Genomic DNA, 12,471 nt, shown 5'->3' on the forward strand with positions numbered 1-12,471 from the left:
ACCGATAAGACACCAAAAGGAGAAGAACATAAGAATTGAAGCTAACTTTAATAATTTGAATTTCTGTAAAGCATTCTGTTGAAATATAAAACTAGATTTTAATATGTTACAATGTACAAATTAGAAGATCAACATTTCATCATATCCTCTTAATATTTTGTTAACAACAGTGTACTGTTTCTCGCATCATTGATCTACATTGTTCATTTCCTGGCAGAATTTAATTTTGGCAAATAAACTTCTATTCAATATAACGATCTGTGTAGATCGAATTGTTCATTTACAACCGTAAATCTAATGCCTGAAATATTTAAACTTTTAAAAAATTCATCTGCTTACATGCAAATCACAGTAGATCTGAATCTGCAGTGGTAGATAGATTCTGTTGGTCATCGAGTCATCTCAAATTCGCGCTTTCACATTGACAAAAAGGTTTCCATTATTGTATACATGGGTATTCGCTAAGTATTCGTTTTGCATGAAGCTATGTTAACAAAGATCTGATATTCCATTGCATTTTATTGACTTTATTTTTACAAAATAAAATCTCTATAAAAAAAATTGGCGGTTCTTTTGCATAAGCCAGCATAACCTGATGCGGACATTAAAGAAATGTCGGGAGAATTTCAAACTACTTATGTAAGCCCGTAGAATCCTTCACAGTCGTCGTCGGGTCATCACGCAACGCTCCCTCCTTCCATGACTAGTAACCCGGGGGAGGGAACTTCCAAGAGAAAAAGTCGTGGATGTTCGTCTTCTCGCTTATAAGGGTGTAAATCACAGACTTTTAGTCTTTTAGGGTTGCACCCGAAGAAATAATGAAACCAACGCTGCCTGTCCGTTTCTGAAGTGGTATCTTTTGGGGGTCAAATAAAGCTCAAACCACACCCAAGGGGTTTAATTCGGACGAGCATCTCCGACCTTTTCACATGTGAGCTCTCCCCCGGTACCCTCCGGAACTAGTAAACCCTTGACTGCAACTCGGGTTTACATAAACTTCCCAAGCCTTCCGAACTTTCTCTAGAGTTTTCATCACGCTACATATTTATATTCCTATTCCTAATTAAAACCCAGAAACTGGCTGAAGTTTAGCATAATCCGTAGCGAAGGAACTCGCCGACTGCTCGGATGTGTACAGTTTCAACTGAATCTCTCGCCCTCTCGAATTTCTGTTCTTATTAAAGAAAGAAGGTAAACGTCCTTTACTTCCTGAGTGGAACAACAGGAGAAAAAGTTTGTCACGTTTGCTAAGCAACAACCGCCAAATACGCTCAACTTGGAAACACTTTACCACGGCTCATTTTTGACGTGAACTGGGAAGAACTATCGTCAGCGTTTCGAAAGTTCTTATTTTTCACTTCGTAGGTGAAACATGACGAACTTTCCAATCTAAACTACGAAAAATTAGCCGCCGTCGTTTACGTTCTCCAAAATACGCAGAACTTTCATTTCACGTTGTTGTTTTAAAGAGGACGGCAAAGAAATGTACAAAGATTTATAACAAACGTGTACAGTCACTGTTCTGCTCGTGAAGTCTTTTGTTTGATGGCGTTCTCGTTGCCGTTGCGGTCGTGGTTTGCTTAAGGTCCCTATTCTCAGGCCCCGTCTACACTGCGCTGGAGGTATTGGAAAACGCAGCTCTATTTCTGCGGTTAGGCCTACCGTCCACACTAATCCGTCACGAAAACGGAGCTTTTCGAAAACGCTCTTCAAACCGGAGGAATTTGAAAACGCCGGCTTTTCATTTTCGTATGGACAGAAAACATTTTGAAAACGGAGCTTTTCGAAAGCGATGGCATCGCGATAGTCATGTGATTTCCCTGACCGAGTTTTCCTCAAACACAAAACCAAATGACCGGTGATTGCTGTGTTTTCAAGTTCCTGCGGCGTAGTGTAGATGGGCTCCTACAATCACGATTTTGCGTGAGTGAGGTCCAACCTGATGTCAGAAAGGATCTCGGAATGTGAAGCGCGTGCAGACGTGGCCGTGTTTGGTCAACTTGTCAGGTAAGGAGAGAAAGCACAAGCTCCAGGAAAGGAAAAAGTTCCTCTCTCTATTCCTCGTGCTTATCTCACTTCCACGAACGGTTAGGTTTTCTTGTGCTTCAAGACGAGAAAAGGGCTGCAAGGAAAGGCCTTACTTCACCAACAGTTGCCTGTCTTGCACCCTTTGGAAAAGGTTCCTTAGCAACCGGAGCTTGGTCCCTCATAATAGCCAGCAGTTCATAGGTACTAAAACCTTTGGGCTTTATGTTGAGGGCCTCGACTAGCATCTCACAGGAAGCTCTTCCGCTCTGAAGTCCCTTTATCAACATGACGAAAAGCAAAGTTGAATTCTCACTGCTCTTTCCACAACAGGAAACAAAGTCAATGGCTTCCTTCCACATTTTGCTGCTTAGAAGGAGATGCAAAGCTTGAGTCTCTTGACCAATAGAGTAACAGAGTTGTGAGTGAACCAACATGGACTTAGTGTTTACATGTCTTGTACGCAAAACTGGAAGACACTCCAACACAGACTGGGTTAGATACTCCTACAGAAAAAAAATCAAAATGAAATCTTATGGCATTCCTTCAGTCAACTTTCCATTATCATTGGTCTTTGATGCTTGCAGAGAAATTAACACTTAAAAATTAGTTTGGAAGAAAGTTCTGACAAGTTTTTTTGTAGTAATGTGAGATAGAGCGTCTCTTCAGGTCTAAAACAACTAATGTAATAATTTCATTACATCATATGAAATACGTGTACAAAAGACCTGTATTTTCCTTTTCGTTAAAAGAAGCATAGCATTTTCTGAAAAAACGTCCACTGTTATCTGACAACCCGATCAGTTTTTTCCCTACAAAACACTGCCTATCAGTACGGTGGAACCCAGCCTCCCCTCATATTTCCCTGTTAATGCAGCCACCACGTTATTACCATCACTGAATTTGGCCCAAACACATTTCACGTGGAGGGAGGAGTACTAAAAAAGTTTTATGTGGGGAGGCTCTGCCTGGGGTCAATCCTTTGTCCTTTTACAACTTTAAACCATTTTTGACAAGAAAGGTAGCCCTTCTATATAACTACAGTAAAAACATGCAACTCTTCAGAACGTGACTGTAATTTCATTCGCTCCCTGTTTCACACACCTTTACTGTTTTAACGGCTAGGTTTACAGCTTCTGTTGTTTGTTCTATTGTTTCCTCAGCCAATACTGAAAGTGTCTGAGGGGTGCTTGGGATCCCTTTCAATTTAACTTATAGTGCAATTACTTGAACCGGGCAACATAGAAGAAAACCAACCAATCAGAACTTAAACTGAGAACTATGGAGTGCTGTCTTTTTCATGAATTCAAGTAATGCTTCATTTGACATGAACATGTGAATATCATCAACTCCTCTGTGTTGTATACACTCTACAGATTCATACCTTGATGGAGAATTTCCAAAATTACAAATTTCGCTCGAAAAATCTAGCTTGAAAACTAATTTCATGACAACTAAATTGAAACCACTGAAAAGAGCACAAAAAGTGTAGGACTGTAACTAACCAATCAACAAGTGGCAAAGTTTCCTGGGAGGTTCACAACAGTTCACACTTTTGTTGGGTTTCCAATTTGTAGTAGAACTGTTGTTTGTATCCATCAATGTTATTGGTTTATTTACAAAAAAGATCACTATCCTTTGTTCTCAAGTAACATTCTGATTGGTCAACTCACTGTCTAAATGGTATCGACAGGCCCTTTTAAATTTATCAATTATCTTTACCAGACCTCAGTTCTCTCATCTGACTCTGCCAGCTGAATTGTATCCATTCCTCTCTCCACCATCTTCATGAGCCATTCTGATTTTGAATCGCAAAAGATTCGTAGGAGGATGTTCAAAAGGGCATTAAAAGGATCTTTGAGAGCTATTCTACTCCTCTTCCACTGGCCATTTCTCCACTCAAGTCTGAAAGACATGTCGATAAAACCATATAATAATCGTAATTCCGTTGCAACCCTACAATATTACATTATCCTCCTCATTAAATCCTTATTAAATGCTTGGTGATAGATATAACAAGACGTTATTGAGTAGATGGTAATTGTTGGTCTGTTATCAGCTATCTGCTCGTTAATGCCTTGCAAGGTTACCACAAAAGTCAGATGCCTGTCCTAATGGTGGACATCTCTCTAAGATTAGCATTCATGGCTAATCCCAAGTTTCACTAATTTCATTTCAAAATAACCCCACAGGGTACAAAGCACCCACCTCCCCAACCACCATAAAAAAATTCACCAAAAGTTGGACTGAAGAAAGAGGAAGGTTGGGTTGGGGGAGGGGGTTGAGTGTAACCTTACTTGGCCACAAAACGTGTGTCTGCTTTCAGATGGAAAGTCTCTAGAAGATCAAAATAATGCAGTTTGTTGCCAAGTGACTTGAGGCATTCCAGAGCAATATACTTTCCTTTTAAAGGATGTTGCCTGACAGTAAACAAGATTGTTGAGCAGACGTACCTGTAAATTGTTCTCCATCTCTGCTCCAATTGATGTCCCTGTGAGTCATCCTGCTTAGAATCAATCTTTAAATACTCTGCTACACATTCTAGAACCTTGTGGGGCTGTTGATGACTTAATGTGCTCAGCCTCTCCAGTGATGTCATGTCCAGTGGGCCACTGTTGAATGCCTCCAGCAAAGCAGGAACTTCTTGGCTGACAGAGTTTGTTGGAAGTGAGGGTGACTGCGTCATTCCTTTGAAACCAGAATCTATTGCAGACTTACACTGCTTGCCCAGCAAAACAAATTCACTCAAGTATGGATGCAAAAGCTCATTTAAAAATGTCTTGTGAGGTTTGTGTATGCTTTCACCCACATATTGTTCAAGCCTTTGAAGGATGAATTCTCTGTGCATTGGATGTTCCCAGAGTAAAGCAAGGGCTATCACTGGGTCCTGAGCATGTTCGCTTACTAAGAGATCAAGAAAGTATCTTGGAATCTCTGAATCTTTCAGAGCACAATCTGACAAGAGTGTTGAACAAACAACTGAGTCCAGTGCAAGCTTGGCTGCCCTGTGATTCAAATTCCACTTCATCAAGTGACTTGCTGCCAAAAGTGGGCCAGTAAATAGCCTTTCATCAGTGTTCATAGATTGTTCAGTAGTGCTTCTGGAAGAAAACATTTCTTGCTCTTGTACAAGTTCAGGTATAACAAACTTCTCAGATGAGTTGTCAAATTCAGTTCTCAAGGATGGGTCATCGGCTATAAAACAATTCTTGTGCGAAGCCCTGGTTTTGGAACTGGATTCATTTAGCCTTCCTTGAATCACTGAAGAATTGGTTTCTCCAGTTACAATGTTTGCCAAAGAAATGGAAGATCTAATGCACTCGGAAATTTCAAGAACTGATCCAGATTGGAGCTTCCAAATTCCACTGATTGACCAAAATCCAACGGAATTAGCCAAATGAAAACTCTTCCATATGTGAACATTTTGACCTTGCAAGTCTTCAAGCTTACAGATTTTAGCTCCACTGTAAATGTCATGAAGCACAATAACACCTGAGTCCCACACCAGTCCAACAATAAGATCAAATGTAAAGAAGAATGAAATTTTGCCATTGGTAAATGAAGAATCCAGCAGAAGTTTCACAAGGGGTGTTAGAGCAGGATCTCTGTCGTCAAGTTTGAAATATGACAATTCTAAATCACTGTTGAGTACAAGAAGTTCATTAGTTGTAGGGTGAGATGTGATAGCAATGACATGGTGCCTGCCACTATTTGCTCCTGACGTCCATGGACAAACTAACTCTGCAACTACAGCTCTGAAGTCAAATGTGTCTACATCTCCAATTAAACCATAATTCCATATATAAATCTGTAACAAAAAGGAAAATATGATAATAATAATAATAATAATAATAATAATAATAATTACTTTTAAGTCAAGATGAAAATTCAGAATGCGCAGTTTAAAGTAAAGTAACTACTTTAAATCATCTGAAAATAAGTGCTCTTAAACACAGAGAGACCCTTCAACTCAAAAATAAGCGCGAAAACCTTAAATTAAGCCATAGTCAATAGAGGGGAATGGTTATGAAACCCAACAAATTTCTCTGTTGTATATTTTCATTCTCTTTTTTAGCCTTGACCATGCACGAAACTCAATAGTTGTTTACTCCGTACTGAGGAATTTACCAACAGAAACGTTTTGGTTACGTAATTCATGCATAGTGTATGAGTGCAAAACAAAAAATTGCGCACCGTCATGGACCTTGCAACAAAAATGTTGGCATCTTTGTTTGCCCCTTTGATGTTTGCCGGGCGTCACAACCATTTCTCTCTACAAACTATGATTAAGTCTTTGATAATAATCTTGTCCAAAACGCGAGTCTCTTTCTTACATGCAGAAAGCTTCAATCTCCCCCCTGTAGATGCCTAGTTGAAACATTTCAGGTATTACAGCCTTAAATGAAAACATTTTCAAAAAAAAGGAATAATTCATACGAACCAAGGCAAGAAAAGAAACATGCACAGCTGGTAAATATTGAATGATAAACTTTCCCCAATTCTGCGATTTTCAGAGGAAAAGTACTTCTGTTGGAGTTATTTTTGATGGTACTATGTTTGGTGGTATTTTGGTGCAGCTGGGACAGGTAAGTGATCAAAATGTCTTTGAAAATCTTCAAAATGTCTACAGGAGTGTTTGGAAGTATTTGAATGTGGTTGCTCCTTCTTTAAAAAATACTGGAACTCCCAAGGTAAAAATCGGAAAAAGTTGGCAGATAAGTTGGCAGATGTAGGAGTCATTTCTTTTTCTTGTGAAAGCCAATATGTCGTACAGATTGCTTTGCATATCATATTTAGAGATTTTTTAACAAACCTTTAAGGACCGCTGAACAAATGTCCAAAAGAGAATAAAACTCCTCAACTCCTCAGGAAAGTCAGGAACAAGACAAACGCTTCTGCCAATGATGTGCAAAGACATGGTAGGACAGCCATGAAGAATCACAACCAAGGGTCCAACAGAAACCACCGTATTGTTTCCTAGTCTTTCAGAAACAGTCACATCTCTCAAACAAACACAACAGGTTATTAAATTTGATGCGGAGACTGAACGACGCTCGCACCAGAAGAATGCATTTACCAGGGGGTGGACTATGACATGCAATATTTCAACTCCTTTTGTGTTACTCAGTTGAAATTCATTTCTCTTAATCCATTTGTAGTTTGACTGAGTAAATTCCCAACATTCTGTGATGCTATTTTGGTGAACTATGAAGACAAGCAATGGATTTTCGACACTAGACAAGACACTCACAATGGGAGATTCTTGGTCTGAAATGAAAAGAAACCATTAATACAATTAATATTCACTGTATAATCACACGCAACAATGCCAAACATTGTTATGGGTAGTGGTAGTTTACCACTAATGGACTGAAGTTCATGGTGTCTCAGGGCTAAATGTAAAAATCATGACAAGCTGTACTTGACATGTGTTTTCTTGTGCCTTTGCCCTGAAGCAACATCATGTGAACTTTGATCAAACAAAGGTAAACTAATTGGAAACTCTACCTATGATAGCTTTTGGCACAGTCTCGTGCACTTTAATACTTCTGTAGGACAACCTTCTCCTGCCTCCTTCACATGTTTTTCCTGAGCATGGAGTGCAATCAGCAATTAAAATTAAACCAAGCATGAAGTGTAATCAGGGTGAGCTGGGAACAAGTGCAGAATGGAGCAGGGGGGCAACATTAACAACTGCATCATGCTGTATGGAAGATGGTAGCCTGGGATATCCAGGGGTTTCCACTGTGACCAGCCGTCCCCTAGACAGTATAACGCCCCCATGGCTGGCAATCCCCACAACCCAGCTATGAGCCCCCACGTTCCAGGGTCTGCCAGGCTGCAACACGCTAGTACAATGATGAAGTGCACTGAGCCTGCATTACCATATGAATACTGCTGATCAGAAGTACCAGCTACATTTTGTTGTTAAACTTGTTAAACTGCATTTACCAGCATTTAACTTTTTCACTCCCAAGATCTCAATGTTAATTCTCCTTACTGTCCGCCATACATTTCTAAAACTGATAATTCTGAGAATTTGGTGTTAAATCAAGCAATATCGCCTAGTTGATGGATTCTTCATTGTTATCACCTGTGTACTATCTGCTTGACAATTTTATACTGTGAGAAATTACTTATTAGTAATTTCGCTTCTCCTCCCTTTCCCATCTTTCCTTCCCCCAATTTTCGTGGATTTAACTTTTAATTTACTTTCGCTGGTTTGGACAACTGGGGACGAGGCATTCCTTTCCCATCCAGTTTCCATCAATGAACTGATTGCTTGCTTTGTCCACAACAAAGGGATTACAGCAATGGGGTGCAAAAGAAGCCACAAGAAAGGATACACCCACCCACACACCCACCCCCTCAAAATGCAAAAACATCACATCTCGTGTCATGAGATTTACAACACAATTTCATTATTTATGATGTTTGAACAAACATAAGCTTAAATGTTAATAAAAATGTTTTACTTAAGAACTTAATTAAGCTTAAATAGTAACCCATTAAGTCCTATGAAGATCACACTTGAATTCTCCACCCCCTAATCAGCTGAACGCCCCTAGCCTTACCTTGCAACAGAAGGCTTTCACTCTCAGGTGTCCACTTTGATCGAGGAATGGATTCGAAAGCATGCAAGTTACGGCCGGCGTTGGTCGCGACAAAAACATGACCACAGCTGCCCCAGACATTCGCTAACTCGGCCTGATCTCGAGACGATCCTGGTTTCCGGTTAATGAGGCTTCCCAATTTCGAGCCATCGCGAAGTCCAAACCCCGCATCATCGATATTTTTCAGTGAAAAAACCATTAGGAATAAGATGTTACTCCATTATCAAAGAAGATAAAACAACGTCCTTGGAGGTTTATAGAAATAGAAAGTAGCTCGCATCTCGTGACTATAGCTAGTCGTCGTTTTCAGCAGGACTGCTAAGGTCTGCTTAGCAGCCTCGCCTTCATATTTGGCCGCTCTCGATCCGGACCTATGCCAAAAGCCCAAAACTCAAGTTTTTTCGGTTCTCGCTAATTTCGAATCATTTCGAATAGACAAATTCGGCTAACTCACACGCGGGGACGCGGGGACGCGGGGACGCGGGGACTCGGGGACGTGGGGACGCAGGGACGTGGGACGCGAGCACGCGCGGGGACTGGAGGACGTGATAAACAAACATCACCTGATTTTTGCGCTGAATTTGTAAAATACAATTTTCGGTGGTCAAGTGAAAAGTAATAGGGACCTTAAGCACCGATGATGAATTGAATGAGACGACGATGATGAGTAAAACTTTTGGAAGACTGGGTCGAGGACGTCATTCACGGCGTGAAAACTAAGTGCAAGTACATGTAAATAGAGCTGAGTCCTTGCAAACATCGACCTAAAACTATCGAAAAATTTTGTCATGTCTTCCTTTCACGAGCTCCACGACCAGTTTCGCTTGAGCTACGAAAACGGTACTATCGATGACAACGAACTTTCAGTTCTACATGAGGAATTTATGTCGAAAAACCTCGATTTCTCATAGGACGAACATAACAGGTTTTCACTCGGAGAGATTAACTAACCCGAATTTTCGGGCCGATATAATCTAAAACGACTTTCACGGTATAAAATTCTATCCTAAAAACATAAGCGAAAGCCTACATGTAGATAGGAACCAGAAGAAAATGAAAGAAAGAGTCATTTTTCAATTTCTGAATCATTTAATTTTCTACTTTCGCTGACAAGCAAATTTCACTACGGACAAATCGACAAACCCAAAATAATGTTATTACCAACGATTTCTACCCCACGTCAGATTCAGATTTCAGATTTCAGATTTTATTAATTGACACTATTTACAGACATATTTACTATCGCACACTATTACAAAAAAATTCATTAATTAAAAATAAGGAAAATATAATAATCGTCCCCGCGTCCCGCGTCCCCGAGTCCCCGCGTCCCCGAGTCCCACGTCCCACGTCCCACGTCCCACGTCCTATGTCCCAGTCCCCAAGTCCCCGTCCCACTTTTAGTCACAGCCACCAAAACAAGCACGTTCCTATTGTCATTTAGAGAAAAATAAGCCACGATTCCGCGGTTTTGTTGCACCGGAGACTGTCAGAACAGCTTCGCTAACCGAAAAGATCTGCGGTTTCACGGGTTTCCGTCAAATTTTAAAAGTCTTGTCTCTGTTTGGATCGTGAAAATGAAAAGAGATCCACGATATTTCAACGCCAGTACTGCAGCGAACACTTTACATCAGAAGATTTTATCAATCCTTACACTAGTAAAAATCGATTGAAGGCCGATGCAGTTCCTTTGTTTTTCGTGGGATAAAGATAAGCAGGAGAAGGTCCAAGCGGTGAAGAGGTACGCTTCAGAAAAGATGAATCAAAGCAGAAAAGAAAATGAAGCAACGGATTCGGCAGCATCTGAGGGAGAATGTGTCACGTTGGTCTCGACCAAAAAGTTTATTTCTCGAAAGGCACAAACTTCTTGGGGATGAAATCTGTAGTTAATTAGATGAACATCTTAGAATTCCCTGGTTTCATAATTTTTCTGTATCTTACCTTCTTTCCGAATGTGCAGCTCAAAGAAAGAGGGCAAATTTATTACACTTTCACAGTCATGGTGAATTCATAATTATCTTACAATTTCTGTTGCCTAATCTAGATAGAAAAATGCAGATTTAGTGGGATACTACAACAAGAAAATCAAGTGTCATTAACACAAAGAAACTGATCTCGAAATATACCAAGACTGGGGTAGTCTTGTAAAGACTGCATCACTCGGGATGTCTTTGATATTAAAACATGAATAATAATTCAACCGGAACAATAATGCAAATACATGATTGCAATGTCCACCGCTTCCCCCCTTACACGAAGAGCGTTCTTCTGCCCTGCCATCGCTCGCCCTAAAGATTACGGCTAAAATGAGGCTCTTCAATTTTTCTTAGACGGAGATCTTTAGCAACGTGCCCTGACATAGAAATCCTCGAACTACTGACACGTGTAAACATCGTAAACATATCCTAGCTTCACGAAAGAACTTATAGCTTTTCTCTCCAGTATTCTTTTTTCCGCCTTGCTCGAGCCACGAAGACCATGCTCGTTGAGCCAAATTTTGGAAAATTCCTCGAGGATTTTGACCATTTCTATTCTTTATTGAATAAACAACTACAGCAACGCACATAATTAACACAACAAATACAAACGGCTGGAATAATAAGGAAAATGTTAAGGGAGCCTCGTTTTCACGCAATGTAAACACCCAATTTAATGTCACATGCGCGATAGCCGAATTTGTCTATTCGATGTAGTCTCTCGTCAAAAACCTGAGGAGGAACAAGTTACTTGTTCGATCTGTTTGGACACTTACTCCAAACCCCAGACCATAGCTTGTCTTCATATCGTCTTGTCTTCTGCTGTGAGTGCTTGGAGAAACACGTCCGCCAAAGACAAGGGAAATTTCGTTGTCCCGAGTGTCAAGCAGAAGTTGACTTCCCTAAAGGAAACATTTTCGATAATTTGCCTAGCAGTTTTCTGCACAACAGTTTGTTGAGTCTTCTCGCTGTTCGACAAAGTGGCGATGGAAGCCAAATCAGCTGTGGTGTTTGCAAGAAGAAGAGCGTTGAGACCAGCCATTGCTTTGATTGCGAAAAGTTAAAGACTACGAGTAGTCCCCCATTCGCTTAGTCCGTCGTGCGTGACGCGAAAGATCTAGAAAACTGCGATTGAGTCACCTTTTGCCGAAGACAGTCATCTTTCATATAGTTTTCATTCTTTCAGTGTTCCCCTCGAGAGAGACTTCTGACATTTAAACAATTATTGCAACAATTTGTTGATAAAGTGATTGATTGTTACTCGCTATTCGTTTTGCCTAGCCAATCAGAAACAGTGCAGTCTGTCACGTGTGGGACTGGGAATAGCTGGAACAATCAGACGTGTTAAGAAAATTTGCGATGTCTGGTAGATTTAGTAGATCAGAGGAACGATAAAGCGAGATTTAACGACTAGCCTGTGAATGCAACAGAGATTAGCAAATTTCCCATCTTTCAAAGAAAAATAACATCAAAAACAATAACAACTCACCTTGATTTTCAACTTGGTTTTTAGAAAAGTGTAGATAGTTTTAGATGAATCGTGAAGGGAAGAGGCCATGGGAACGAAGTTGGCTGAAGGTTCCATAGTGATCACTACGATCACTGCCAAAAAACTTAAGCGCCAATCAGCGGTCGTAGCGATATATGGAAAGCAGCCTTGAATTAAATGGGGCGTTTGGATACAGGTAGAAAAGCTACAATCAGGGGGAAAAGTAGTTGAAACGCTACTCAAATTTAAAAAAAGCTTTTCCCTTCAAGCGCGATTTACCCTATCTTCACTCCTCGTATTCGTTAAAGATAGTGAGAAATCTTCTAAGTTGTCAGTCTTAGTTCCAAGAAGCGCGCTTGGCCCAACG

At 40.4% G+C, this 12,471-nt stretch overlaps 1 protein-coding gene across 3 annotated transcripts; it reads right to left on the minus strand.

Moving 5' to 3' along the window:
* Positions 1–29: 29 nt before the first annotated feature.
* Positions 30–10,467, minus strand: LOC145489235 (uncharacterized). 3 transcript variants are annotated; one of them, XM_081468182.1, is made up of 8 exons: positions 9,473–9,498; positions 9,159–9,435; positions 8,601–9,126; positions 7,534–7,614; positions 6,839–7,293; positions 4,479–5,833; positions 3,753–3,930; positions 30–2,531 (listed from the first exon to the last, which is right to left on the minus strand). In XM_081468182.1, the coding sequence occupies exons 3-8, from the start codon at positions 8,836–8,838 to the stop codon at positions 2,106–2,108; spliced, it is 2,733 nt and encodes a 910-aa protein (XP_081324308.1). In that variant the 5' UTR covers positions 8,839–9,126; positions 9,159–9,435; positions 9,473–9,498; the 3' UTR covers positions 30–2,105. The 3 variants fall into 3 exon arrangements, with proteins under 3 accessions (XP_081324308.1, XP_081324307.1, XP_081324309.1); XM_081468181.1 differs by having other exon boundaries at positions 9,159–10,467; XM_081468183.1 differs by lacking the exon at positions 7,534–7,614 and having other exon boundaries at positions 9,159–10,467.
* Positions 10,468–12,471: the final 2,004 nt, after the last annotated feature.

Source organism: Orbicella franksi, chromosome 6, assembly GCF_964199315.1.
Source record: "Orbicella franksi chromosome 6, jaOrbFran1.1, whole genome shotgun sequence".
NCBI classification, from domain to species: Eukaryota; Metazoa; Cnidaria; class Anthozoa; order Scleractinia; family Merulinidae; genus Orbicella; species Orbicella franksi.

What these genes read in the sequence shown, in the direction of transcription:
- LOC145489235 (XM_081468181.1), bottom strand. Translation starts at nt 8,838, where the DNA reads ATGGTTTTTTCACTGAAAAATATCGATGATGCGGGGTTTGGACTTCGC. An exon ending in TGTGCCAAAAGCTATCATAG is followed by an intron (nt 7,294 to 7,533) that starts GTAGAGTTTCCA and finishes TTTTCATTTCAG; the next exon opens with ACCAAGAATCTCCCATTGTG. An exon ending in AGATGGAGAACAATTTACAG is followed by an intron (nt 3,931 to 4,478) that starts GTACGTCTGCTC and finishes CATGTCTTTCAG; the next exon opens with ACTTGAGTGGAGAAATGGCC.